The sequence below is a fragment of the Falco peregrinus genome, chromosome 11 (genome assembly GCF_023634155.1).
Source record: "Falco peregrinus isolate bFalPer1 chromosome 11, bFalPer1.pri, whole genome shotgun sequence".
In the NCBI taxonomy this organism is placed as follows: Eukaryota; Metazoa; Chordata; class Aves; order Falconiformes; family Falconidae; genus Falco; species Falco peregrinus.
The window spans coordinates 23,056,393-23,083,052 of record NC_073731.1 but is presented as its reverse complement, the minus strand read 5'-3'; the positions used below and the strand labels follow the sequence as shown (position 1 = coordinate 23,083,052).

Sequence of the window (26,660 nt, the reverse complement as noted above, 5' to 3'; positions counted from 1 at the left end):
TCTACAGGTGGAATGACATTGGGAATATAGCACATAACAAGTCTTCAATTGTTCTAGAGTTGATCAACAAAGAAGAGAATGTGCTCTTTCACACAGTAAGAAAAAGATCTAATCAGTGTGATCAAGAAAGCTACTCATATAAAAAATAAACCTTTAAAATTCCACTTTGGAAAAGTGGCTCACTCACCATAAGGACCACGCCTCCCTGCCCCTCAAGTTCATGTTTTACTTTATGCAGAGAGTGAAATTAACTTCATGTAGCCATCAATATTTGTGTTCTCTTCCAAGCATCCCAAAGTATACTATGCTGGGAAGTTTGCAAAAACATGAAGTGCTTGTTGGATGAAACATCCACAGTGCCTCACTATCTTTCACGCTGGCATAAATATAGCAGCATAAGCAGTTGTAGAAACTGGGCATAAGCTATCATGTGTGCACATACTGGAACTCAGAGGGCTGCATTGCTGTTCTGCACTGTTTAAAATCTCCACATCTCCCTGAACCAAGGCCAGTATAGAAACTGGACCAGCAAGCTTGAGCCATTTTTTTTTTTTTTTTTTTTTGGTGGTTGTCCCTCGTCCCCTCCTACTGTGACTTAGCAGTGAAGTGGCAGCATGTAAAGGCATGCCACTATATTTCAGTAATTCAATGCCTTGAATGTTCTTGAGGGCACTAGACATGTTCTTGGCAGCCAGATTCTGTACATGATGGACCTTACCAAGTGTTACTGCAACTGGATTTTTAAAACTCTTCTTTGTTACTTCTTGGAAAGAATAACAAAATGAATGATTACTTTTTTTTTTTCCTATTTTTTTCTTGTGTTTAAAGGATGATCTTGAAAATGCCAAATATATTTCACGTCTGTTTGCAGCAAGACACAAGTTTTACAAACAGAATAAAATCTGCACAGAGTGAGTACTCTTTCTTCGGAATTGTATTCTAACACCCTGCTTTGCAATTGATCTGAGTTTTGGCACGTCTGGTTTTGTTTGTTTTTTCTAGTCACTTGTGTCAGTTCTTTGCCCCTTTCCCTTTTTTTCTTTTTTTTTTTTTAACCCCCAGCAAGAAAAAGCAATTGAGAATTAAATTTCAATCTAAGCCTTGTGAGGCTTTTGATGCTCCCCAAGCAGAGCCAAATCTGAAAGAGAGTCTTGAATTGAAGCCCTTGGTCTCTGCCGTTCATAACCCAGAGTATTAGTATAAACTGGAGTGAAAGGTGGCGTATGTTAACATGCCAAAATGTGAACTGCAGTAGCAGATGCGCTAGCAGCCAAGGGTGGTGAAAAACACAGGTTGTCAACTTCTAATTTGGGCAGTATAATTTATCTGCTGCTTACGTGTGCCAAACAAGGGAGGACACCTGGGAAAGTTAATCTGCATAGCCATACTAGCACAATGCCGCAGAGACTGTAAATCTGAACCTATAGTCTCCTTTAGGCTCTTACTTTGAGCACCTAGTGAGGATTGGCCTTTAGCTAGTCCTCTCACAGGTGGATTCATTCTAACTGAAGGAGGAATTTGTGAGGCTTTAGTTCTAAGTCAAAAGTCTGTTTCTTAGTTGAGGATGTTTCATTTATGCCAGCACACAGCAGTTTTAGTTTGACATAAATTTGACTTTCAGAAGTTTAGAATTTTGAGAAACTTTCATGATGTGCTGGGTTTGTAGAGCAATGAAAACATGACTTCCTTGCAAAACTTACCGGCTTAGCTGGAAAGATATGAAGTCTCATCAACAGCTCTAGTTAAGGCTGGACATCCCATCTGTTCAGCTGGGTGATGCCATCTGTTGGAAAATAAAGCCAAAATTATGAAGGGAAGATTGGAAGGTCTACCTGTCTAATATTATGTATACACACATTATAATAACACACGGTGAGTTAGGGTATTGGAGAGACCAGTGAGGTGAACTGTGTAGACTGATCTTTCAACTTACAGAAAAGAAGTGTTAATTAGATTTCAGGTGGCTCTTACAGTTCTTGGGAGGTGAGTGAAAGACCAGAAAAGACATTTTTTAGCAGCATATAATGCATTTCCGTAGTCCAATCCTAAATTTAATTTTAGTGGTTTCAGAGGAATTGAGTTCAAAGGAAGCTCCTGATTGTTTCCCATGTGATAGTCAAGAAAGAAAACAAAATACCATGGTCTGTCGTTCTGGAGTATTTCTCCTTTGAAGCTGTATATTGGGGTCAACAGAGAAGGACTGTTCTGTTACTGTTCCTAATCCAGACTGCAGGAGCAGTAGCTTTTGATCATGTTTATTTCTAAACACTGAGCCGTAAGTTTGTGGGTACCATGAACCAGGTGTATGCAGCGGCTTCATCTACAACTTAGAAATATTTGGACTGATAAAGACAGGGGACACCATGAGGTCACCAAGTGAAAGAACAAGTTTCTATGTATTTTTGCCATTAGAACTGCTCTCCTTACCACAGTTTCATGTGGTATCAGCTTCTGCATTAGAGCCACAGACATTGATGACAGGATATGCCAAGGTGTGTTTTCTAGCCAAATAATTTTCCTGCCCTCTGTGTTAAAATGATAGTTGTTTGTTTTCCCGTGTGCATTTCCTCTAATCACACATAACATCATTCACCAGATCAGAAACTCTAAGAGGACAAATTCCACCTTTCCTCTCTTCACGTAAGCACTATATTTCTGCCTCCTTCAACTTGTTTCTTTCCCTTCCTCTTTATTTTTTCTTTTCTTCACGCCCCCTCCCCGGCCCCACACACTCCTTGTTCCTTCTACTGCACCTGGCTACTCTAACGTTGTATGTGGCTCTGCTAGTATTATCTAACCAGTTGCAACCCCCCCTCCCCCCCGCTCCCCTCCTCCCGATCTGTGTGTGTTGCTTTGGAGTGATTTGCTATGAATTTCAGAAAATTCTCATTGTTTTAATGTTCACCTTAAGTCACCTGAGACTGTGCCTGTGTGCCATGTTCAGTTTTTATTGCTTAAGAGACTTGTTGGATTCATTTTTAAACCAGAGTTTTTCTTTCTTGTGTTTCCAAGTAAGCCAAATAGGATAATGAACAGAAGGCATGTATATTTTAGAACTGGAACACTTCCTGTGTTTAGAGAACAACCTGAATTATTTTCATTTATTTATATTTTTTTAATCTCATTAATGAGCAGTACTTACAGATTCTTCATCTCTTGTTTTTTCCCCATTCATTCTTGAATCAGAATTGAAATATTGTAGTTTCTAGTATTTCTTTTTTACTTTCTCTTCCACAGACAATCAAGTTCTCCTCCCCCTATACGGCGACGGCCCACTTGGAGTAGGTCATCCTTGGTATGTGCCTCAATGAGGTCTTTAAGAACGTCTATACCATTTCTAATGGGATGGGGCATTGTGTAAGATGGAATACTTTCTAAATTTCATATAAGCGCATTAACTCATTTCTTGTAGGGAATATGATTGGAATGAATTTAAAGGGTGTGGCTGCCCAGGCTGATTAATTTAACTGGATAATATCACCATTGAGTATTAAAAGTTACAGTCTTCAAGGCATTATATTTTTATTTGCCCTGCAGAAACTGAGCATCTTTTCTAATGGATTGAGGTTATTTCAATATGTAGTGAAAATAATCCTCTAGAAAGAATTTGAAGTGTCTTGTGCTGTATACATCAAGACCTAGTCATTATATAATTTTACAGCTTCTCATTTCCCGTTTCTTCCATTCCTCATGGGTTTGTATAAAGTCTGCTTACAATTTACCAACTCCTTGGGTTAAGAGGCTATTTTTGTGTGAAGCTACTGTGATTTTAACTAAAACTGTTATAAGCAGTACAGTATTGTGATTCAGAGCTGTTTTTTTTAAAAACTGTATTTGTTTCTATTTAGCTGATCTCCATAAACACTATAAGCCTGACCAAACTGAGCAACTTTTTTCTGAGATCTTTACAAAAAAGTCCAAGTCTTTTTTTTTTTTTTTTTTTTGTTTGTTTCTTTTTCCACACACTCCCCCCCCCCATCAGTTCTAAGGACACTATTATGGATCCAGTTTTAACATCTAGTATGTCAGTAATTCAGAATCTGTTAAATTAGAGTAGCAACAGCACTGCTGATTCCTTAGAAGGCAATAGTGTCTACATGCAGGTTGCCAGTTTTCGTGTGTGATATAGGTTATACCTGCTTTGTAGACCTTCCCAGAGTGATAACTCCATTAGCCTATTGCTGCATGGCAGAAGGCTAATGTGGGCTGGCATGTTTTCTTAACATATCCCCACAGCGTGGTTACAGCTTGTGAAAATGCTCCAAAATTAGGCTTAAGCAGATAGTGATATTAGGGTAGCTTTATCTTTGCAGGTTTCAGCACAGGCTATTTTTCTGTGTCCGTATATATGGTCCATTAGATCTAAAAGTTGCATGTTGTGTTTCCCAGCTGTTGGCAGGAAAGCTGTTGTAGCTGGCTTCAGATTTCTTTGTCCTTTCATTCTTAGCATGTTTCTAAGGTGTCATGATGCAATTCACAGGCTGTGTATTACACTCTCTGAGGCATATTTACAGGTTTTTTGGTATCTGCTAGTTTGGTCCCTAGGGATGACTATGAAAAATGGAAGGTGAAGAAATGAAATGTGGTTTGCATTCTTATGCTATGACCTCAAATATATCACAAGTGGAATAAAAAAAACAACCCTGCATTCTCTATTAGATACAAGAAATGAAAATCTACTTTTTCAAAGGAAAAACACATCCTGCTGCCTCTTTGTTTTGAACATTTGCATGTAACAAGTCTTTAAAAAAACCCAAAGTCTCAGGAACATCAAGAGGGGGGGAAATGTGTGCTTATCAAATAAAAAGTGAGCTGCTAACCGTTCGCATTGAACTTTCAACTGCTTTTTTCATAAATGTTTTGTTAACCTGTTGGAACAGTTCTCTCGGGGGGGGGGGGGGGGGGCGGGGGGCGGGAAATGCCCTCCTGACTGTTGTCTGCACTGTACATACCTTTATACACCTACCTATTCATTTGTCTTGTATGGTAATAAATCAGTAGTCATAAATGGGAAGTGAAGGGGCTCTGCCACTTCACTGAGGACCATGTTCGTTACTTTCAGATTAAGACCCTTTGTATGGTTTTGGCATCATGGTGAATCTGTATTTTATTAACTATTACTTTAAAGCCATTTTATGCTGGGGGTTTTTTCTGTCAGGCCACCCAATGATGCTGGTTTTCCAGCAAAAACTCCTCAGAGTAGGAGATCTTAATATGATGGTTTAAATAGCTGATTTTAAAAAACAAAACAAACAAAAAAAACCAAATCCAAGTGATCCTTAATTTGGATATTGACGTTTTTGTAGACCTTAAGCTTTTCCTGTTTCATCAGAAGAGGCAGATGGACCTTAAAAAAAAAAAATTTAAAAAAAAAAAAAATCCCTAGTTTCTTGCAGATACCTTCCATAACACCTATCAAAAAGAAAACTGTCTGCTCCAGATCTGTGCGCTCCCAGCAGAAGTCACTTCTCCTTCCTTGCACTTTTCCTCTGCCCCCCAATTTGGTAGACTTTCCAACATCTTGGTTTGTTCCAGACTAAGCTCTGCTACCCATGTTGTCAGCGCAGGCTCCTTTGCCCAGATTGTTCAGTGGGAGCAGGGTTTATACCATTGGAAGTAATTGTTGTAGCAGAAATTGTTCCTGTCATCTTCCAGCTCTGGCTTAACACAGCCATTTTGTATACGAAAACTCATGTGTGCGCTCAGTTTCTTTGATTCTCATTCCTTCTTCCCATTTACATAGAAAATGTAAATTTAACCCTTTCCCCATCCCCTTTTCAGTAGCTAACTTGCGTGGTGCTCGTTTTGTTCATGTGCATGCAAAGGTAAATTCTTTGGTGTTTCTTTCTTGCCTTGGGCATCCACAGTATTCCTTAATAGTTTGAACTACTTGAATCAGCCTAGATGAAAAGCCCTTATTCTGCTGTTAAGGATGATCTATTAATGAGAAAAGAGCGTCTTCCTTCTCTTTCTGCCTATTTCGTATATCAGAGTATATTTTCATAAACTTCGCTCAGTGACACCAGGCAGGGCGTTACAGTGCAGGTGGTAAAATTCGATTGCAAAATGTATTGGTTTACCAGTGGACAAAGCTGGTGAATATGGCATCAGCTGTGATTTATTTTGCTGGAGATGATCCTGCTGAATTGCCCCATGATACTTGTGTTAAAAAGCTTGTTGCAGTGCAGATTGTTGGAGGAAGGTTCCAATTCATTATCTGGGGAATCTGATGTTCATGCAATTTGCAGAGTTATTTTAAGTCCATATGTGCTCCTATTGCTTGTAGCACAGTGTTCTAGGTCCTTGAATTTGTTCCATCTCCTGCTTTTGTCCCGATTGCATGATTGTTTTGTTTTGTTTTAATTCTTCAAGGGCAAGGGCTTTTAATAAACTTTTGAAAAGTTCTAAGCGAACTGGGAGTCTGGATGTTGTTGTCTGAAGTGGTTGAGGTTAAGGGAGTATTAACTGGTCAGCTTTGGGCTCTGTAACAAAATTTAGCAAACAATTTACAAAATGTTATTCTCTGTTCTTTAAAGAAATAACAAACCATGGTTCTTTAGCTGGGTAAGAAAGAGCATTAATCAGTGGAAAGGACATAGAACATTTTTCCTGTTTCAGCTGCAAGAATTATAGCAAATGAAGTTCCTAATGCTTTTTTTTCTCCCCTTGTGCTTTTATTTCAGCCAAGACAACATCCTTTTATACTGCCTCCTATGCATGTCCCGTGTGGCGAACACTACACTGAAACACATAATTCACAAGGTACTTAGAGCATATATTTTTCCTTTAATGGACTTCAGTTTTATGTGTATGCAAAGAAGCTCCTAACCCTTAAGTCTAGATTTCCTCTAGAAATGGTCAAATGGGAGCTGCTGCTAGAAGAGAGCTAGCAGTTTTATAGTTAATGTTGCAGTAAGTCTTCTGTTTAAAGTCCAATTTCAGTTTTCAAATTTCTCTAAAATGTCTGTGCATGATTATATGGACCTTAAACTCGGTATTCCAGTTCAGTGAGCTGAAAAAATAATTTCTAAATGAAGTATGATGGCTGTACTCAAAGGCAGTGCCAGCTGCAGCCAGGGAGAGAAATGGAGTGAGGGGAAAGGAGACAGGAAATATCTTTTACTGTAGGAGAAAGCATAGTATCCTAGTCATGAAACTGTACATTTAGATAATGTTTCTGCTGATTTTTTTCACCAACATCTGCCTGCACTGTTAGCCTTATGGATATAAGGAGGGTTAACTATTTTTACCCCCACATTTGATGAATAAATTCTCTGGAAGGTGATACCAGATTAATTTGATTGAGGCTGGGAATGGAGCCCCGCCCCTAAACACCTTGAGTCTCACACCCTTAACCACACCACCTTTTGGAATACATGTAGCCAGGTCTGTTAGGCTACATTCATGAGAGGTACAATTGAAGTGCTCACGCCAGCAGAGGAGCTCTTAGTCATACCTGATAGCGTTTTAGATTTATGGTGGTCTGACTAATTTTAAGGTAGAATTTGATAAGTTTTGAAAGGAGCCATTCAGTATAGTTCCTTGCATACAGTAGAAGATTTGACCTAGTGGCTACTATTGTTTTACTGTGAAGCTGAGGCTCTGCAGAGGGATATTCAGAGTTTTGGAGGAATTGCAAAGGTCCCTTTATTTTACCACAGGCTTCTCTATATTGTTGAAGAACTAGCTGGTTTCAGAGTTTGGGGAGTCACTAGTCTTTTCTTATGAGATTTTCAACACAGACAGTCTTGCAGTAAAATTGTGATCCAGAGCATAATCTTTACTATCTTGATTCCCTCTCAAATATCCTTTGCTGAAGGATTTAATATTCTTTACTACATCTGTAGAGTGGAGGTTTTTTGGTTTTATTTTGTTGGGGTTTTTTTCTGAGTCTTGATCACTCTGCTGTGTTATACTTCAAATCTTCAAAACTGTTGGTTAGTCTGAAGTAGGATTTCAAATTTCACAGTCCTCTGCTACTTCAAATCAGACAGCACAAAACAACAGCAAAGACAAGAGAACTTCTAGGATTACCGTAGGCCAGCAGCACTGGATTTTTAAGGTAGCAGCGGCAGTGAATCCTTCCAGGATGCTGGGGAAGGAGATGCCCTTTTATTCTTCCTTGCCACCCGGGGCAAAAACACTTCTTCTCTTTCCCCTTTCGTGTCTCCCACAAGCATCTGACCGACCGTATTTTGCTAACTGTTGGGAGTGTTTACATGAGTAGCATTGTTTTAGTTCCATTTCAGTGACTCAAGGATGCTCCCAAGACCAAATGTTCCCTGTAGCTGTGGTACACTAAGCTGTCTGTATTTCTTGGTGCAGACTGCATTTGAAGTTTTGTTACCATTGAATGAGTCCTCGTATGTTAAAACTGTCAATGCCTTTATCTCTATTCTACACAGATAGCATTGTCCATGGAAATGAAGAAACTTTCTACTGTAGGTCTCAGACCAGTTTGGATAGGTGTCCAATGGACTTCAGCTACTTGAATGGTAATGGACCCAATGGGAGCGTATGTAGCGCCCACAGCATGAACTCCCTCAATCGCTCACAGAACTTCATCCAGGCGTCACCAATGTCCTCAAATCTGAGCATCCCTGGAAGTGACATCATGAGAGCAGACTATATCCCCAGCCACAGACACAGTGCAATCATAGTACCATCTTACCGGCCAACTCCAGATTATGAAACTGTCATGAGGCAAATGAAGAGAGGGGTGATCCAGATGGATAGCCAAAGTCAGTCTTTGAGGAATCTCAATATTGGAAACACACATGCTTATAACCAGCCGGAAGACCTAGTTTACAGTCAGCCTGAGATTAGAGAGAGACATCCTTACACAATTACATACGGGCCCCAGGGTGGTGGCTATAACAAGCCCGTCGCCCCGACTGACCAAATGAACCCTAATAATGCTGCTCAAAATAAGACAGCAGCCAGTGCCATATCCCACACTGTCAGCACACCAGAACTGGCTAACATGCAGCTGCAGAGCAGCCAGAGTTACAACACTGCTCACATGTTAAAGAACTATCTCTTCAGACCCCCACCTCCATACCCGCGCCCACGTCCTGCCACTAGCACGCCAGACCTGGCAAGCCACCGGCACAAGTATGTCAGTGGGAGCAGTCCCGACCTGGTCACTCGCAAAGTCCAGCTCTCAGTAAAAACCTTCCAAGAGGACAGCTCGCCAGTCATCCGTCAGTCGCTGCAGGAGGTCAGCGAGCCCCTCATGGCAGTGAAGCACCACAGCGCTGTGAACAAGCGCCATAGTTTAGAGGTCATCAGCAATATGGTACGTGGTATAGAAGCCATGGCATTAAAAACTTTAAATGCCCCGCTGCCACGCAGGAACACTTTGCGGGAGCAGGTGCAGTCAGAAGAGTCGGTTCAGATGGGGCACGATGTTCAGCAGGTTCCTCATTATCATCACAAAAAGACATTCTCTGATGCCACGATGCTGATACACAGCAGTGAAAGCGAAGAGGAAGAAGAAACCCCAGAATCGGTGTCGCGGATAACAGCCCTCCATGAGAACATGGAGTACAGTGCTCAGCTGCAAGCTGCCTTGGCTAGAATACCAAATAAACCTCCTCCAGAGTATCCTGGGCCTCGTAAAAGTGTCAGCAATGGAGCCCTGAGGCAGGACCATGTTAGCATTTCTGTGGCCGTAGCCAGGGCCAAAGCCATGAGGCCAGGGCCTTCCAAAGCCATTAGTGTCTCTCGAACTGATCAAATGGCAATAAATGGGTCGTCACTCGGGCCCTCTATCTCAGAGCCTGACCTCACGAGTGTGAAGGAGCGGGTCAAGAAAGAACCTGTCAAGGAAAGGCCTGTGTCTGAAATGTTTTCTATTGAGGACAGCATTATAGAAAGAGAAATCATGATGAGGGTAAGTGCCTTCCTCTGTTGCAGTGCCTTCTTGGAAATTCGTAATCATACAGGTCAGATTCCTTACCAGAAAACTGTTGGATCCCTAAACTTGGGGGGACATGCGAGTGGGAAGATGACAATTTGCTTAAAGTTAGGAAGTGTGATATCAAGTGCCACGTAGAATTTGGTTTCGTGGGTCTGTATGGCCACCAAAGGGGCTGATCTCATGTGGTGCTGTTGGGCTTGCCTGCTTCCCCTGCTGCGGGTATTCGGCCGCTGGCCAGACCCATGTCTGATGCAGCTGATGATGTGCTGCCCTGGCAGCGGTGCCAGCCTGAGGTGGGTGGTGGAGCACGCAGCCGGGTGACGAGGAGGCTGAGCGCCCCGCAATGCCCGCTCCCCAGCTGCCTGCGTGGCTCGCTAGCCCCCACGGATCTGAGCGCAGGGCGAGTCTGAAATGTGTTTGCTGAGATGGGCAGGAGATTGTGTTTCAGCACTAGTGTTTTATTCTTTCTTTGCAGGGATGTCAGGTATCACATAATATACAGCACAATGGAAACTCTTGAGTTTTTCAAACGATCTCTTTCATTGCATTTCCTGCTACCTTTATATAATATAGTTATTTGAATAAAACACTGGTAGCTGTAGAATATGGGTTGCAGTTTTGCCAATAACAAAGTGGCTGGATATCTAATTACAGATGCAGCCGATGTAGAGGTACAGATGTAGCCGATGTGGGGTTGAGGATCTGGATTGTGTTTTGGGTTTTAGGGGTTTTGGTTGGTTGTTGTTTTTTTAAATGTACTCAAGTATGAGACTGGGGGTGTTGGTGGACGAGAAGCTCAGCATGACCCAGCAATGAACGTCTGCAGCCCAAAAAGCCAGCTGTATCCTGGGCCCCCAACATAAGAAGGCATGGAGCTGTTGGAGTGAGTCCAGAGGAGGGGCAGGAAGATGCTCAGAGGGCTGGAGCACCTCTCCTGTGAAGACAGGCTGAGAGAGTTGGGGTTGTTCAGCCTGGAGAAGAGAAGGCTCTGAGGAGACCTTACAGCGGCCTGCCAGTGCCTAAAGGGGCCTACAGAAAAGCTGGAGAGGGACTTTTTACAAGGGCATGTCGTGATAGGACAAAGGGGAATGGCTTTAAATTGAAAGAGTGTAGGTTTAGATTAGGTATCACGAAGAAATTCTTCACTATGAGGTGGTGAGGCACTGGAACAGCTGCCCAGAGCAGCTGTGGATGCCCCATCCCTGGAGTGCTCGAGGCCAGGCTGGATGGAGCTCTGAGCAACCTGGTTTAGTGGAAGGCGTCCCTGCCCGTGGCAAGGGGCTGGAACTAGATGGTCATTAAGGTCCCTTCCAACCCAAACCTTTCTATGAGTCTATGAAATAGGGTCCTTTTTAAACTTGCAATGAATTTAGAATAAAAAGCATTTAAAGGCTTCAGTGCCACTGGAAGCAATGTCAAAAATATGAGGGGTGCTCACCATTTAGTAAGCACTACTTATATCTGTGCTTGATGTAACACTGGGGAGTACAACAGCAGGCACGGAAAGCAAAGTGTGTGCCATAGTTCTTTTTTCCTTCTTTCCCCGCTGCCCCCGCCCCCCCCTCCAGAACTGAGATCTGAAACAAAAAGGATTCCTGAAAAAAATGAAGCATCTAAATGGTCCAGAGCAGAAAAGAGTTTGTAATGTACTAGATCAGTAACTAGTTAGATGTAAATACTACTGTATATTCAAAAAAATTTTCTAAGCATATGTATAGCACTTCTTGTTCGTTGTTGATCCTTACACTGATGTAATGGTTAGGGATCAAGCTTGGGCCACCAAGTTGTATCATAGAGACTGAATTTACTTCTGCCAGAAGCTTAACCTTTAAATGCAAAACAGATATTTGACTATAAAATGTAATGTTTTGAATAGTGTAGACATTGGTGGTAACAACAGGCGTATATACATGCTCTTTTAATCATCTGAGGAAAGAAGGTATTGAGAAGCAGGAACCCAAGGGATTTTAGGATGGAAATGAAGGTGAGAAGATGGTTTAGAGATGTTGTTTGCGTCCTCTTTCTCTGAATAATCATTCAGTTCAGCCTTTGGTCAGAAGGTGCTTTGTTGTTCTGAAAGTAAAGGGACAGTCTTAGCATTAAGCTTTTCAGGTGGCTTCAGCCTAGATCAGCAGTCTTAACACATGCAGACCTTCCTTTTGTCATAGGAATCACATGTTATATTAATGGTAAGTTGACCTTTATCTCTTAGACACAGACTTTTCTATTTTACCTTGCAAATAATCACAATAATAAAATCCCCAAAGGAAAAAATACTGGCATTTTCCTGCTTTCCGCAAGTACGAAAAGAAAGCAGAGTGAGTTTGGATTTTTGTTTTCTATTTGTTTTTTACTTAGTGCTCTGGAGGAATCCAGTGGTGAGAGAAAAAGCTAACAAGCTTTTGGAAAATCAAGCCACTTGCATATTTCTGAGGGCATTCAGGTTCAGTAGTGTGTTTCTAGGAGCCAAGCTTGGCCTGTGTGGTGACCACAGCTTCCGTATGTATGCTGAGAACCAGGCTTCCCTGGTGCTCATCTCTCCTTCCAAATCCAGCAGAAAGAACTGTTAGTGAAATGGAATAAAATATTCCTAATTTGGGTACTTCTGGAGATGGTCTGTCATCTTTTTTGATGTTTTAGCTCCCAGTGGCACAAGGAGAGGGGCGGCAGGGTGAGTTTAAAATTCATACTCTGGTTCTCCATGTTACAGCATAACATGATGCGTGAACACAATAAACAATATCCCTCCCTGGCTGCTGTTAACATTCAGTTTCTGGGATATGTGAGCTCAGTTTTTAGTGCAAAATATATCATGGGTGCTATTTGAATCACCATAATAGCTGAGTGCGTCAGAAGACTTCTCATTTTACGTATCACCATCACAGAAGAGAAACAATGGCCTATGTTTTACTGTTTGTTGTAATAGATTGAAATTATTGCTTTTTAAAAGATGCCCCAGGTATCTTGGCTACGGTAGTGCTACTTTAACGTAACAGGGTGATGCTTTGTGTGTCCTACATTCAGAATAATGTTTGCAGAAAAATGCTTGAGATTGTATTTGTATGTCTTTTGATGGCATCTAAACTGTATTATATGCTGGGATTGCTTCTTTGAAATTAAAATTCTGTGCTCATGTAGGAGCAGGCCTTTGAGGAATAACAGGAAGAATAGAGGTTGTATTTGAATTTACGATGCTAATGGTGATCATCTGCATTCCTTGGCCAGAGAGTTGCAGATTTTGGAGATTAAAAAAACATTCCAGCATTTTACTGGCATTATAAATAATCACACAGAGATGAAAACGTGCCTTTTCTTGCCAAAAGAATCTAGAAAAGCAGAAGATGGCAGGCCTGGAGGCCCAGAAGAGGCCCTTGATGTTGGCAGCACTGAACGGACTCTCAGTTGCTAGGGTTCCAGTGCCGGAGGACAGCCAGGATGAAGTCGCCAAGGTGCCAATGGATGAGAGGGTAAGATGGAGGCTCATGAAGTGTTGCTCATTCCCTTTGTTCCTAGCAGCGTGAAGTTTCTAAAATATTAAAATTTGATTTAAACCATGAAAAAAATCTCTTAAAAATTTTAGAGCCATTAATGGAAAAGATCTGTCATTAACACTGGTCTGTCTTTGGATGCTGGCAAGGTGTTAAATGTCTTGAACGTTTACTGAAGTCGGTGAAAATTAAGGCTGTTCAGTTTCACGTGACCATATGTTATCATACAAGATCAAGCTGTAAATCTAACATTTTGCACACTTTTCACTTGATCAGGCAGTCTTTCTACAGTGATCATCTATAGATACTGTCTTTCATGTTCTGATCTAACTAATGAGTTCAGTTAATGTCTCTAATGGGATTAAATTTAAAAGAAAAAAAAGTTTGCCTCCTGATGTTTGCCCATGCGGGTATGTGCATGTATATGGAATTTCAGAAATTAAAAACAGTTGCTACCATGAAGACTCGAGAGATACTTGCAAAGAACCTTTCTGGCTTTCTGGATAGAAATTTGCAGCCTTGTATTTTCTGGTATGCAGATGACAGAACTTAACTTCTGCCTGTACGTACGTGGGGTTGTGTTCAGCCACAGAAATCGCTTACTTCCAAGTTACGGGAGAATTTTGAAAATGTGGACCACGTCACGCTTCTTGCTGCATGATTCTCTTCCTTAAAAAATAAATTTAAGATAGTTTTGCAAGTATCTATTGCAGTGAGATCACATACAAATTCATACTGAACCAGGATTGTATGTATCATCGTTTTGCTTTTTATGGTATCAGTCTTAAAATATGTAGAAGCAGCATGTAAAAATGTAAAATTTGCTTGTGGTTTCATCCAGTAGCAGTATGTCGTGTTTCCTCAGATAACTGCAACTGAAAAAAGAAGCGAGTGAGAGAATACTATGGCTGTATATTGAAATGCAAAGAATGGATGGATAGATCTAGTGGTAAACATTCTTCCAGGAAGAATTAATGGATTTATGTTCCTTTCTGTTAACTCTTAGTGCAAAATCTTGAAGAGGAAGTTGGAAGAGGGGATGGTGTTTACAGAATATGAGCAGATTCCAAAGAAAAAGGTAGATGGAGTCTTCACCACTGCTGCCTTGCCTGAAAACGCTGAGCGCAACCGCATCAGGGAGGTCGTTCCTTATGAGGAGAACCGAGTAGAGCTGGTGCCAACCAAAGAAAATAATACAGGCTACATCAATGCTTCACACATAAAGGTAAAAGCTTTCCTGAACTTTGCTTTGCAAGTGAAGGTATGTTAAAGCTTTGTTTGCATTTCTGGGTGCACAGCACCATTTTCTGTAACCCTGGAGGTTCTGAAATCGTAACTTAGCATACATCATTGTACCCTTGTGTCAGCATGGGCATCTGTAAAGTCCCCTATCAACTAACATGCATGAGTTGATTTAATTGCTGAAGACTGGGAAGTCATTTTAGACAGGCATCCTTTGGGTTTTATGCCTACCTCTGCCAGCTGGTTGTGGAACGTCTCTATTGGTTAATGCAGAAAGAGATGCCATGTTTCTTAAACCTCACGAAGGTGTGTTAGACCAGCCCCAATACCCGCAGGTAATACGGTTGTCATGTCCCTCCCTGTACCTGAAAGAATGAGCAGTCAGTATGTGTTCTGATTTATCAGTCCCAATAGCCTGGCAGGCTGCTGGGGGGCAACAACAACCCTGTGTAAAATGAGTCTCTGCAACCGATTGGTGCAGCCTGAAAGAAATACTGCACGAGGTTTGACTGAAATATTTTTTCCGTTTACTATCATATAGGAAACAATATGTAAAAATCAGGGATGTAGCTCCATGTATGCAGTTCCATGTTCAAAGAAAAAGTATGTAGTTGAGTAATGCATGTTTGCATAGATACTGCAATTATATATAGAGAGAGAATGTATTTCTTTCTTTTGAGAGTTGACTGCTTTTAAAAGTATGTGTTGATAAAGAGGACATCATACTACCAAGATATCTGTGTCTCTGATGGGATGCTGCATTGAACTTCTATGTTTCAAAATAAGTTTTTATCAAGAAACTTCAGGTTTCTTGTTAATTCAATGTAGAAGTAATTTCTGCTCGGACTGTTACTTACAAACGTGGCCAGTTGTAACAGTGAACTGTCCTGCAGTGGCTGCAGTTTTTCTTTAAGCTTCCAGTACTATTTGCAAAGTCCTTTGTTGGCTTTTACTGTACCCTGAGAGAAGTAACAGCACTCCTCTCCCTCAGATGACAGATTCTTTTGCTGTTGGAGAGGACTGTCTGCTTTTTATCATTGTCAAAATTCAAATTAAAAAGAAATAATTTAAAAATAATAAAGAAAACATCCTGTTAAATTTGTATTTTCCTGGACTAAAAGCTGTTTAAAGAGACTTGCTGGCCTCCTTGGTTGTGATTTACAGTATTAAATCCTGTTGATCCAAAACAATTTCTGAACCATGATCCTGGCAGTTTGTCACTTCTATATAGCCTGGTAGGTAGCAGATACTGAATTTTTGCATAATCAGACATTGCTACGATGATGCCCAAAATTTTTCATCTACTATGTAGGAGGCCAAAAAAAAGAGATTCCTAACATAAATTATGCCCACAAAGCAGTACTAGACAGAAAAAAGCCCATCCTGGCTAGTTTTCAGTGCACATTTTACCTTGTTATGTCGGTGTTGGACACGCATGCATCTCACATTCATGGAGCACCCAGGAACACACACAAATGTTTTAGCGTATGACAGTGGTCCTTGCCAGCATTTTCCTCTCGCTTTTCTTAGCAGCGTGTACTGAAGCCAAGCAGATGTGCTTTTGCTTAGGAGGTGAAATCGCATCTGTAAAATTTACCTCAGTAGCACAGTGTGTGTGTGTGCGTGTTTGCAGCCCAGTGTTCAATTTTTAATGTCATGCAGTTAGGGCATTAGTAAACATTCCAGGCATCCCGTTCCCTCCAGACTATTTATGGTCCTTTCATATCATGTGCTAGGAGGCTGGATATTTGGACCAGAAGTCAGTACACAAAGACGACTCCTATATCATCCTGATAAGATCCATGCCTGGAGGATTCCAGCTCCCACTGCTCAGTCTGTGAGCCCCACAGTTTCACAGTAGTTCTCTGCTTATTTACCATTGACCTTTGCTGTTAAGATACAAAGTTATTTGTCTGTACCAGAGAGAAAAATTGGAATGAAATTTATGGATTAAGCAAAAAATTTCCTAAGACCACCTCACCTGACTGTTTGGGTGAGGTCAGCGTTAACTCAAAAAGCTCAGTAATACTATACCAGCACTCAGGGCTGCAGACGAGTGTGCAAGCACGAGACCTCTCCCTCTAAGTGCAAGACGCCGGTTAGTGCTGTGCAGTTTATATTCATTCCCAGCTAGTACAAGAACTTGAGGAGTCTACCTGCATTGGTCTGGTGGATTTTAGGTGCAATTCAAAGAGTGGAGTGCTGCATAGTATGAAATAAGAAAATGAGCTGATATACAGGGTTGAAAACAGTTTTCAATGGAGTAAAAAAAATTGTTGTCATACAAATGCTATGCTGGTTACAGCTGTAAAAACCCAAGGGTCTTTGCTTAATGAACAGCTGCTTGAATAACAAATATATTGATTGTATTTGTGCAAATGTACTCAAAGACCTATACTTTAAATATAGTATATGGTTAAACCTGTCAGAGTTATTGATTGCTCCTTGTAGCGTTGTCCGCCAGCACCTTGGTATTTATGGACGTGTCAGTATTTCTGTTGTAAATCATCTTCTTTGGGATTTATACCTTTGTTGTGAGAAGTGGCTCTGGGCTAATATGTGGAATTAGGAGGTCTTAGCCTGAGAAGGAAAACTATTTTAACTTCCCAAAATAATTAGTTCATCTGTTTTTCCTTTTATGCTTTTAAGCATATTTTCAAATGATACCTAGTGGCTCTAAAAGTGGTTTGGCTTTTTACCTAAAATGCTGGAAAAAAATCGGTTTCAGAAGCCTTTACTGATGCATAGTAATAATCTATCGTAAAATAATATTTTTTATATAAAAGCATGGGGTTTTTCTGCTTTTTAAATGTGTATGTATGAAGATCTGCCTCAGGTAAATGAAACAGCGTTTTACACTGGTTAGCTCCAGGCTAATGCTGGGTCTTTTCAGGGCACTACTTATAGTATGTAAACGTATGTGTTAGTGTCTTAAAAATAATTTCATTATGTGTTGTCATGCAAATACACAAATATTTCTGTAAGACATGGTTAGTGATCCAATTACGTATTGGGAAACAGATTTACATGACTACGGCTTTAGATAATTTTAAATTTCACGTGGCGTTTGATTCGAAAGCCATTTAATGTGCTGGATTTACTACGTCTAGTAGTTTGCAGCTTCTGCACTGAAAAACCCAGAACGAGTGAGGAAGAGTAACTGGAAATGAAGCCTGTCTTGATCTCATCGCTAGCTGGCAACAGGCCGACCCAAGCTCCGTGTTAGGTACCACAGTGTGTGGGCATAACCGCATCTGCTGGGACAGCTTGGCCATGTCTTCAGCAGTGATCAGTGTACTAAGAGTCTGTTTAAGAAATTAGTTTTTGCCTGAGTGGAAAATAATTGAGGGAGGTCCTAAACAGCAGAGGCCTTTAGCTTTCGTTGTGCAAAATGTCATTTGCATTCAGGCTTTACACACTACTGTGTGTTAATTTGCAGCAATGCAATGCCTTTTTAATGCGTATAGACACCTCCTCTAGTGCTCCAGTTTTTCTTTCATCATGGGTTTGTCACCAAGCCCAGGGAATTCAGTCAGCTGCTTATTTATACTTAAGCCATATCAGAACAGGGCCTCAAAAAAAATATTTATGTTTTGATCTGTATGCTCCAGATGCAATGGCAAGAAAAACAGGTGATGTTTTGGTCAAGGCTTTATGTGTATGGGCATCAAGAAAGGACTTGGAAGCACCAAAGATTGTGTTTTATCAGATCTGCTCTTATCAAAAGGCTGATTCTTGTTCAGTATTTTGAACAGAAGTGGAAGAACAAAGAAGTAAAGGTTCCATTATGATCTCTTTTGTTTAAAGGGCAGTTCTGATACAGATGTTGCTGAGAATTTGGGTGCTGACTGTTTGTTTCTTTTTTGGGTTTTTTTTTTTTCCTTACCCCCAGGTTACTGTAGGTGGAGAGGAGTGGCACTACATTGCTACCCAAGGCCCTCTGCCACACACGTGCCATGACTTCTGGCAGATGGTGTGGGAACAGGGGGTGAACGTTATAGCCATGGTCACAGCTGAGGAGGTATGTAAAATCACAGAGGTACAGTTCGTTCTGATGTGAGCAAATCTCCTGTTACCATCACTTCCCACTCCAGTAACCTGCCTTTTCTATCAGCAACCCTTTTTCCTCTTACTCTGTTTGAACATATGCCTGTACTGCTATAGTATTACACTTTGTAACTTTCTGATCCTGCTTGGCAAGTACTAAAGTGAAATGGGCAGAACCCCCCCTTCCCCCTGCTTCGCTTCAGTTTGGCCAAACCAAACAAAGATGTTTCCATTGGAATGTGAGAGCACTGAACTGCTTCTGGTTAAAATGACACAGACTTCCACCCCATCCAAGGTCAGTTCTGCATACCGTCACTCTTATCAGCTGAAAAGAGACCAGAAGCTGTTGTTTCCGTACAAGTCTCCATATAAAAAAAAAAAAAAAAGAAAAAAAAAGAAAAAGAAAAAAAAAATCTTTTTATTCATATGCCAAGCAAAACAGTTGTTTCTATTGTCATCCAAGAACTATGTGCTATGTTATAAGAACTGGCACGCGTTGCTAGATAATGCTGCATTCAGCCTTACGCCTGGATGCTTTAGCAAACACAGGGAGTGCCATAGTACATCAAGTCACTGTCCAGTTCCCAAGGCTGATCAACAGATACTTAGAAGCTGCTGAAGAGAATCTCTTTCCATTTAAAGGAGAGGCTTTCCCAGGAGGAGAATATTTACCGAGGTGCTGTAGGCAGTAGCTGGCTTTTGCCACGAGACAAGAGTGAGTTCTTCAAGCATTTTTATGCTTAAGAAAAACTTAAAACTCTCAGCCATATAGTTCATGGATATTTTCCTTACTTTGTGGGATGCTCCTTGCTCTTCCAGTAATTTGAAATAAGAATACTTGGCTTATGTTTTATGCCCTCTGTTTGTGGAGAATTTTAATTGAAGAAACTAATGGCTTTTTTTTGTGTGTGTGTGTGTTATTAAGGAGGGAGGAAGAAGTAAGAGTCATCGTTATTGGCCTAAACTGGGCTCTAAGCACAGCTCAGCCACTTATGGGAAGTTCAAGGTGACAACCAAGTTCCGCACAGACTCTGGCTGCTATGCGACTACTGGTCTGAAGGTTAAGCATCTTCTCTATGGACAAGAGAGGACAGTGTGGCATTTGCAGTATACTGACTGGCCAGATCATGGGTGTCCAGAAGAAGTCCAAGGCTTTTTATGTAAGATTTCTTTAACTTGCATGATAAAATACATCAAGGAAAAGGTTGCTCACACTGGATTCAGTTCACTGCACTTAGTTACAGCTGTGGTACTGATAATAAATTGTTATTGCTGTGGCATACAAAGGCCTCAACCAGGTTGTACTTACTTTGCTGTGATTTGGAGAAAAAAAGTGGCACTCAAGAGGCGGCAGCTAAGGTGATTGAGGATTTTGGTCCTGAAAGACCTGACATAACAGGAGGAAAAATCAGAGGCAGCAGCAGTTCTAAAGACTCAGGAAATTTTAAATAATAGGATACCTCTGCTGGCTGATCTGTCAGTATAAGTTATTGCCACTTCCCAGCTTCCTAATAAGTGTAGGAGGTATCGGGCTGCACACAAACGTGATTAGAGAGGTCTGGGTGAGAGAGGTTCAGATACTAGTGAAATATGGCACAACTCCTCCAGTTTCAAAGGAGGCCCTTATTGCTGACAGCAGCATTCAGTAGTCCAGAGGCACCGGACTTGTTACAAAAGAGCAGAGGGCTCCCTCACACGTGCAGTAAGCCTGAACTCACTGCCACTTTTCTAACCACGTGTACCCCGGCAATGCTAAGGGCCTTCCCAATTAAATATGATCCTGGTTCATGCATTTCTGAAAATACAGACATTATATTCATCTGTAATGAGCTAATAACACCTCCTACTTCTTACCAAGGAACAAACACTACCGTATTAAGTAATAGGAATTCAGCTGTTATTTAACTAAAGCCACATCTCTGGCGCTACAGTAGAGCATGATGCAGAGATCTCTAAGTTGCTGCTGAAGCAGTCTGTACGTGGTGTGCTGATGCAGCGGAGATGCCTGCCCTCTTTGTTCCTGCAAGCTTTGCAGCTGCAGCAGCATAGCTCTGTTTCAGCTAAGTCCTCTCTCAGCAAGGACCATTAGTTCCACTTCAGTCTTGACACAGCTACAGTCCTTTAGTGATCCGCTCTCCTTTGCCTGGTGTAAGATTGATGTAAATTCATGTCCTCCTTTTCCCAGTTCTGTCACTAGGGCAGAAAATAAAAATGATGTTTCAGCTTTGGTGAAAGAGATCTGCCATGGGATCTGTCTTTAAGGCAAAACCATTGCCCAGTTCCTAGTTCGTTTCATTCTTTGTTTCTCCTACCAACCCCTGTAGCCGTGGTTGGGCATGGCAGTAATTGGAACCTGGTTGTTGCCGTTTCCTGTGTTCCGTTGTTTGCCACCACGTACGGTCCCATTTCACTGTGTGCATTAAAATGCAGCTTTTCTGATGCTGGTAGGCCTCCAGCCACAGCCTGCCTGTGTCGGAAGGGCTGCTCAAGCTGCAGTGCCATGATACCAAGAGTCACGGCAGGAGAGTTCAGCTCAGATCTTGCTTCCCATTCTGACTGGTGGGAAGCCAAGTGTCAGAGTTCTGCATCTGGATAGCTCTTTCTGGGTGAGGTCTGTCTGTATCGTGCATCTAGACTATGCTGGAATGATGTTTAGAGGTCAGAGTTGGAGTTTATGGTGTGTTTATCTAAGCAGGTGAACTTCCAGTGTATAAGGTTCTCTGTGCAGTTTGACAGTAGAATGTGTTCAACAACACTAAGACAGCCACACAAGGCAACCGTTCTTGAGTCATGCGCTTTCTAGACAGAAATGGCTTCAGGGAAAACAAAGACAGTGAGCTCCCAGAAGGGCTCATAGCCGTTGAGAAACAAACCCTGAGCAAAGAGTTGGGTGAGATCCTGTCTCACTCTAGAAGGGAGGGAGAAGGAAATGGGGCAGATGGATGCTCGCTTCCCACCTGTGATACTGGCTTTGACAGGCAGTACTTTCAATGGGACTTAGCTTTTGTTTTGATCCCAGCCTGTTAATAGCAGGAATTTCTGTAAGTAATGTCTAGATTCATCTGCTTAAGGGACCTGGAGATTTGCAGAGGGGAAAACAGAATTTAATTTTTTCAAAGAACTATTTAATTTAAAGGAGCAGACTCCCAAGTAATAATTGACACCCAGCTGGTACTTTCTGGATTCAGTGCTGTTCAGTGCATCCTGGCCAAAATAATTAGTATGTTGTAAAAAAAGTAAATTATTGACACTGACAAAGAAAGACTTTTCTGTATTCTTCCCCACCCCACCCCCCGTTTTTTATATCGGACATACAGATGTTTGCAACTTTGCCTGCATTTTATCTTGCAGCTTACTTGGAGGAGATACAGTCAGTGCGTCGCCACACCAACAGTGTGCTGGACAGCAGCAACAACTGCAACCCTCCTATCGTGGTTCACTGCAGCGCAGGGGTAGGGAGGACCGGAGTGGTTATCCTAACAGAACTGATGATCGGGTGCTTGGAGCATAATGAAGTAAGTCAACTTCTTTCTCAAGACAAACCCCAAGCTCATTCCTTGACTAACTACCTATGTTTCTGAGGCTAAAATTACAAGGCAGAAGAGTGCTTGCTTTCTTACGACCCTTTTTGAGACAAGGGCCTTAAATGCAACAGGCAGAGATTTCCCATGGCAGGTTACTTCTTGCAGTTTTCTGTTGAGTTGATATTACAGGGGTTTTATTGGTATTGTTTTAATACATTCAAAATTAGGGCTTTCTTCTCTCTCTTAAGAATTTAGTCTAATTCATACCTGTATTTAATTAGCAGTCTAGAGACAGCGTGCTTACAAGAACTACCTGAGAGGCTAGAGAATAATATCAGCTTCCTTGCTTTAACTAAGATGTTCTGCTCTCTAAATTCACTCTTTGGACTCCGTCCTCACTCTTGTATTGTCTCTGACCTCATCTGGAACAAAACTTAACCGTGTCTTAAGAAAAAGGTGTGTGTCTGTTGGGGAACAGGGCTTTAGGAACTGCAGCCAATATTACAAGACTACTAATACAGTTTAGATTTAAGAATAAGAGCAGTAATAAGAATGATGAGTAACTGTGTGTAGCAATTTGCTTTTCCTCTGTGGCCTGTGTCACTGAGGAACTGTCCAGGAAGAACATCACATCTGGAATAATCATGTGCCACACAGTTTCAACACAACAGCTATTGAAACTCGGGGTTTATGTTGTCAAAGGAATTGCTCAAAGACCAAAACCTCTTGTAGAGATCAGAATGCAGCAAGAGTGACAAACAGACATATATCAACGGCCCCTTCCATTCGTCATCCACTGGATGAGTTGCTTGAAATTCAGGGAAGACTGGATGTACACACCTGAAATGCTCACCTACCTTCTGTGTTACCTTAGAGGAGTTACAGGTTGGAGCCTTTCTCTGCAAGGCACTATGCAAAGGGCAGCTTTCTGGCTCATTCAAAAATGTGAGTCCTAAAGCAGGCAAGTACTAGTACACATCCCTCTTCATCACCATTTTTGAAAAAGTTGATGCAGAAGTGACTGCTTCCGTTGCTCACACAGCAGGCATGCCATTTCTACATGCCAGAGGAAATCTGGATAGTTGCAAGAGCCGTACCCGAATCGTGAGTGTCAGTGTAGCTGCATCTGCTTTATAGTAACCTCTGTATTCTAACGGTGTGCCAGGAACAAACACTTAACAGGTGCACAGCACATTCCGGCCACCTCAGTTTGTCTGCAGTTGACAGAAGTCACCTATTTGGCAAAGACTAGCTGAGTAGCAAGCCAAGATAAAGGCAGTAACTCAACATCTGAGCAAGCGGGTGAGCCCTGACGTTCAGAAGAACTCTCATCAACTTCACTAGGAGCTGATGGTAGTGCTCAGTAATGAGGGATTTCTCTGATGTTCCTTTATTAAACAATTCTTTGTCTTGATTAATGGTGAAAATCATCATTAATATTACAGACAATTTTCCTTAAGGGCTTTGTTGCTCTTGATTGTACTAAGTTAATATTTTTGGTTTGTTAAGATCTAATTAAAAAAAAGATTAAAAATGCTAACAGTATATTTTCAGTTTGTGACAGATACTGCATTCTGCAGAGAGAAGGTTCCTTTTCATGCAGCAGTTTTACTGGTTTATTTTGAAGTAGGATTAATTGGGTTTTTTTTTTCTGAAATAAAATTACTTCTTCCTTAAAATGCTTTAGTCTTATGAACTGGTTGATATCCTGAGAAGTGGCCTAGTAAGTAATATTACCATTTTAGCGGTGAAGGTAAAAAGGGGAGGGAGGTTGAAAATCCTGATACAGACCACCTCAGAAAGTCTGCTGCAGTGCTGGAACCAAAAGCAGAACTCTTGAGTCTGAGGTTTCAGGTTTAGGTAAAAAGCCATGTGTAATCCAACTCTCTACAGCTTCAGGGCAATTCTAATTGCTTCTGGGCAATTGCTGGTTGAGTCTAAAGCCATGTATCTCATTGCAGGGATATAGTTTCAGTAACTCGCTGTGTAGTAAGTAATATGTCACATCATTACATCCTTACTGCTGTAGACACACAGGACAAGAAAGTAATTGAGATCCTCCTCTACCAACTTCTATTTCTGACTTGGCACCAGGACACTAACTCATGATTGCAGCTGCAGTGCGTTTTCATAGGGGAGATCTTTTAGCTGGGGAGTCAGAAACGAGTAGCGTTTTTGTTTGTTCTTTTTGCAAATGCCACCTTAGCAAAGCATTACGTGGCTTTTTTTTTAACACATGTTGTGATGAAGGTGACTTTGAAGATTCTGCTTACGTGGAGTAAAACACTAAGTTGACTACAAATAGCGAGGTCAAATAGGCAGGATGGGGTTTTCTTTCATTTCTGAGATCAGTCAAAGACTTACACATTTTGAGGAGGTGCACGGATCACTGTGTGCCCACTAAAAATCAATGAGCTGTCAGGCACTGAACTGCTGAGAGAGGAACGTGGTGTGCAGGTCAAAGCTGGCCTGCATTTTTGTTGCCGTTGCTCAGGTGAGATCAGGTTCTGCATGACTCTGCTCAGCAAGGACTGCGTGGCTTTCATAACCACCTGAGTCCGGGGAGGCTTTCTCCAGATTAGCAGAGTTAACTGGAAAGAGCTTACGTTTTTCTTTGCACCTGTTTGACCATAATATGGTATTACTCATCAGAAATCTTTACGCTTGTTGACTCTCTAGAGATGTTCATTTACAACAGCTTGTTGGGGTATGTGGCAGTGTATTTAGCCTTGTTTTCAGAAAGTGATAGCCTACGAGTTAGGGCTTGTTCACATGGAGTGGAGATTCTGAGTTCTACATATATGGTCAGAAATGGATATGCAGCGTGGTTTTTATTTAAAACTTGCCAGAAAACTTCCAGTGTGCATGGAAGCAGACTCCATGCTCAGTTGCACCTCCAAAGGTTACCAAGTTGGTTCTCTGTCCATTTGTCCAGGCATTGTGCTTGTAGCATTTCTCATCTCAGCCAAAACACTTGCCAAGTTCCTTTTTGTGTTTCTGGAATGGCAAACTGGCATTACAAAGCGCAGTTTGTGTTGCCTGGCAAGAGTAACCGTTCTTCAGTTTTATATCTTGAACTGCTTAAGAGCCTCCTCAAAAATAGCATGTATCTGAACGCTTGCATTTGCTGCTGCAGAGGCATTTGTATCCCTCATCCTGGGTCAATTTAAACGCTTTTCGAATCTGAGCCTGGCAGGCTGAGCTTCGTGGCTCAATGACTTCTGAACAGCTCCTGGTGTAGCAGATAAAACAGAGTAACATCACAGGTGTTTTGGTCCCTAAGTGCCAGAGATCCGATGGTAACAATGAATGGAATGTGCAGTGATTCCCAGTGCTTTTACCTCACGGGCCTCTGTTCCACACACTCCTTTGGTTTTGAATTCAGACCATTACAGGGTGCCTGTGCCCCAGTGTGCTCAGTGGGGTTAGGGATGTACTTGCACAGTGGATCTTCTGATCCGTCCCCGCTTACTGTGCTTTAGTTCTTGTTCAGAGCATTTTCAGGACATGTGAGTGGATTTCTTTTGTATGAAACTAAGCTGGAAGATGCCGCCGCGGAGAGCACCTAACGTGTCCCAGCTGCTAGTGGATGCGCAGTAGATGCCAACAGACCGATGCTGGCCTGAAGTCTGCAAAACACGTATTGTGGATACTAGGTCCTTGTTTCACTTTACAGATTTCTTTCTCCTGCAGTGTTATTTACTAGCATAGACTTGGCTGTGGGAGGTCAGGTGTCAGAGTTTCTGGATCTTTTGGTGACAGTGAGTTCCCTTCTCTGTTAGTGGATGGATCAGTGCCTTTGCCTGCACTTTTGATTTTGTCCAAGGAACCTTTGTTCTTATGATCCTGACGCCTGCTTGCCATTTGAAAAATCTCTCAGACCATCCCTCTATGAATGTTTGACCATGGATCAGAGTGCGGTATGCAGGTGGCCGCAGGGCCTGTTGATGCACTTGGTGGGAGAGTGTGAACTGAGCTATATAATCTTCACTCTTTAAATTTTGTACTAGACCTTCCTGATACATCTAGCCTTTAACCTGAGATAATACAATAAATTTGGTTCAATGCTGAAGCAGAAAAAACTGCAAAGAGAAGCAGTCCTTTTCTTACGCGTTCAGTTGATGATCTGCTGAGAGGTAATCAGCAGTACGCAACTGGAAGTCAAGTCTTTGGTCATCTGCTCATTTACATTACTCCAGAAATTCCTGTAAGCTTCAGTGGGGAAAGCATTGGATATGTAGTAACCTGTATATGCTACTGTAATACTCCTTGAAATGAAACTCCCTTGTTGTTGCGGGGGGGGAAGCAGTATTTCACGACGGTTGGTTATAATTCATTACGTTATATAAATACAGTACAGTTCCCTGTGTCAGATAACTAGTATTTGAGATGACTGATTTAATGAACCGACATACTTATGGGTTGGTTTTTGTTCCC

At 41.6% G+C, this 26,660-nt stretch overlaps 1 protein-coding gene across 1 annotated transcript in view; it reads left to right on the top strand.

Moving 5' to 3' along the window:
• Positions 1-26,660, top strand: part of PTPN14 (protein tyrosine phosphatase non-receptor type 14) — a 118,694-nt gene that overhangs the window by 86,259 nt on the left and 5,775 nt on the right. The window contains exons 9-18 of the mRNA XM_027788480.2: positions 8-95; positions 829-911; positions 3,238-3,295; positions 6,684-6,762; positions 8,406-9,895; positions 13,246-13,389; positions 14,417-14,635; positions 18,545-18,673; positions 19,625-19,859; positions 22,051-22,214. Of these exons, the coding sequence (XP_027644281.2) occupies positions 8-95; positions 829-911; positions 3,238-3,295; positions 6,684-6,762; positions 8,406-9,895; positions 13,246-13,389; positions 14,417-14,635; positions 18,545-18,673; positions 19,625-19,859; positions 22,051-22,214 (2,689 nt within the window). The remainder of the gene's footprint in view (positions 1-7; positions 96-828; positions 912-3,237; positions 3,296-6,683; positions 6,763-8,405; positions 9,896-13,245; positions 13,390-14,416; positions 14,636-18,544; positions 18,674-19,624; positions 19,860-22,050; positions 22,215-26,660) is intronic.